Consider the following 2,424-nt stretch of genomic DNA (forward strand, 5'->3'; position numbering starts at 1 on the left):
TATATATATATATATATATATATATATATATATATATATATATATATATATATATATATATATATCAATACAGTTTTGCTCAATTTTATTTATACTTTACATTATATATATCATGTAACGGTTTTTCATTTAATTTAGCACCCTACCCCTTAACCTCCCAGATGTTACTTAATATTTCGAATTTATTTACTTTTATTACTCTTCCTTTTTATGTTACTATTACTTTTTAATTGGTGCCGTTGCTTTCTGGATTGGTGATGTCCTTTATTTTCATGGCTATTCTTAGCCTATATATTCCACTAGTTTTCTGTTCGGGGCTTTCAGAGTCTCTAATGTTAAGTTTTCTATTTTTTGTAAGGTTTTACACCTGAACAAATGTTCTGTGCTGTCCTCCTCTATTCTGCAGTTATCACAGACCTCATCCTTATATCTTCCCCGGTAGTTAGCTTTCAGGTCCAACATATTCAGCCTGGTTTTCATTATTAAGCATGCATCCTTTGTCTCTAGTTCCCTTAGATACTTATTTTCTTCAAAGTTATCTATGAATCTCAGCTTCTTCATTTCTTTCTTCTTTTCTTCCAATGTCTTTTCGATATCTTGCGTTATTCTTCTCTTAATTTCCTTTTTCAGTTCTTTTTCGGCATATTTTCCCATTCCATTTATATCTATATTGTACTTTTTGCCTATCTTTTCCATGCCTTTTGTCCAGCACAGCCCGTAGGGGGCTCTTAACTGGTCTTCTACTATTTCTTTGATTAGCATTTTCTTGTCTGAATTTATAATATTGTGGAATAGCATTATTTTCTTGTATTCAATTCTATAGGCAACTGGCCATATGCCAGACTCTGCTAAAATTCCCCAGTAGGGCGTGCCCTTTGCCTGTTCATACATTCCTCGGAGGATCCTGTATTGCATTTGCTCTAGAGCGTTTGACTCGTTTTCTGTTAAGTTGCTCGAGGTCTCTGTGTTGGCAAATAATGTTGGGACCACCACTGTTTCATAGATGTTTTTCCTTACTTCTAATGCCAATTTCCTACTTTCTTTACATCTCCATATTTTCTTATTTCTCTTAGTAGGTACTCTACTTTTTGTTTTCTCGATTCAATACTTGGTTCTTTTGAACCATTTTGGGTGTACCACTCTCCTAGGTATTTATATTCGCTTACACTACTAATTAGGCCGTTTTTTAATTCTGTTCTTATGTGGACTGTCTGGCCCTTTGTTCTTCTATCTGTTATCAGCACTGCTGACTTGCTTGGCTTAGTGTTAAATTTGAACTTTTTCAGTTGCTCCAGGCTATGGCAGTTGCCAATTGCCATTTCTATACCTTCTTTCCCGCTGGTGGGGAACATTATATCATCAACAAATATTAGGGACTCTATTTCTATATTCCTTATGATTGTTATGTTCTTCCTGCTTATTTCATTCACTTTGTCTGTTGCTATGCTGCATAGCTTTGGGCCGTAAATTGTACCCTGTCTTACATTTTCTGTAATTTCGATAGCGTCTGTTTCTCCCGCAGGGCATCTTATGACTGCTTTGCCGTTCTCATTCATCTTTCTTATCAACAGTGCATCTTTCCATCCTATCAGTTTCCCAATCTCTTTAATGCAGTCCTTCAGATCTAGTTTGTCAAAACATTTATACGCATCTCCAAACCATATGTACGTCGGGGCCCCAAGCACTGTGTTGTAGTCAGTCACTGCGTTCAGGGTTAGCAGGTGATCAACTGTGGATCTTCCTTCTATGCCACCACATTGGAATCGGCTTATCTTTTGGTTTATTATTTCGTTTGTTAATTCCATCCTCACTTTTTCAAATACCTTACTTATGTTACTCGTGATAAATATTCCTCTCTTGTTTTCTAATTCTAATTTGCTTCCTTTTTTGTGAAGTGATAGTATTTCCATTTTCTCCCATTCGTCGGGAGTGAGTGTTTAACTCCTCTTCTTGACCTTTGGATTTTTTCCATTTTTCTTGTCCCACATAGGGACATCCATTTCTGGTACTGAATATGAATTTCTTCTGCCAGTTTCCCTACTTTATCTTCAGGTTTGTCTAATATGAATAAATCTTTGTAATGTTTCTCATATTCTCTTCTAATTTCTTTCACGTTTTCTATTATTTTCCCTTCCTTATTTTTTATTGCCACCACGTTGTGTGACTTTGTGCCGTCAAGTTTTTTCTTGAAGAAGTCCCAGAAGGCTGCTCCATTTACTCCCCCTTTGGATTTGATTTCGGCTGCTGTTTCCTTTATCCTGATCCTGATCCTGATTCCATCATCCTTCCTTTTTTCTCTAATAATGTATTCACTTATTAATCTCTCCTGTACTTGCCATAGCCTCTTCTCTTCTGTACTTCCAGACTTTTTGTTCTCTCTTTTGATTCTCCTTCTGGCCCTCATTAGGTCTCTTAATACTTTTG

General features: G+C 36.0%; 1 protein-coding gene across 1 annotated transcript; it reads right to left on the reverse strand.

The window, feature by feature from the left end:
* Window positions 1-1,019: 1,019 nt before the first annotated feature.
* On the reverse strand, window positions 1,020-1,910 carry LOC136847632 (uncharacterized). Its single transcript, XM_067119346.1, has one exon. The coding sequence runs from the start codon at window positions 1,908-1,910 to the stop codon at window positions 1,020-1,022; it is 891 nt and encodes a 296-aa protein (XP_066975447.1).
* Between the last annotated feature and the right edge of the window lie 514 nt (window positions 1,911-2,424).

This window comes from Macrobrachium rosenbergii, chromosome 17 (assembly GCF_040412425.1).
Source record: "Macrobrachium rosenbergii isolate ZJJX-2024 chromosome 17, ASM4041242v1, whole genome shotgun sequence".
Taxonomy (NCBI): domain Eukaryota; kingdom Metazoa; phylum Arthropoda; class Malacostraca; order Decapoda; family Palaemonidae; genus Macrobrachium; species Macrobrachium rosenbergii.

What these genes read in the sequence shown, in the direction of transcription:
- LOC136847632 (XM_067119346.1), bottom strand. Translation starts at nt 1,910, where the DNA reads ATGGAAATACTATCACTTCACAAAAAAGGAAGCAAATTAGAATTAGAA.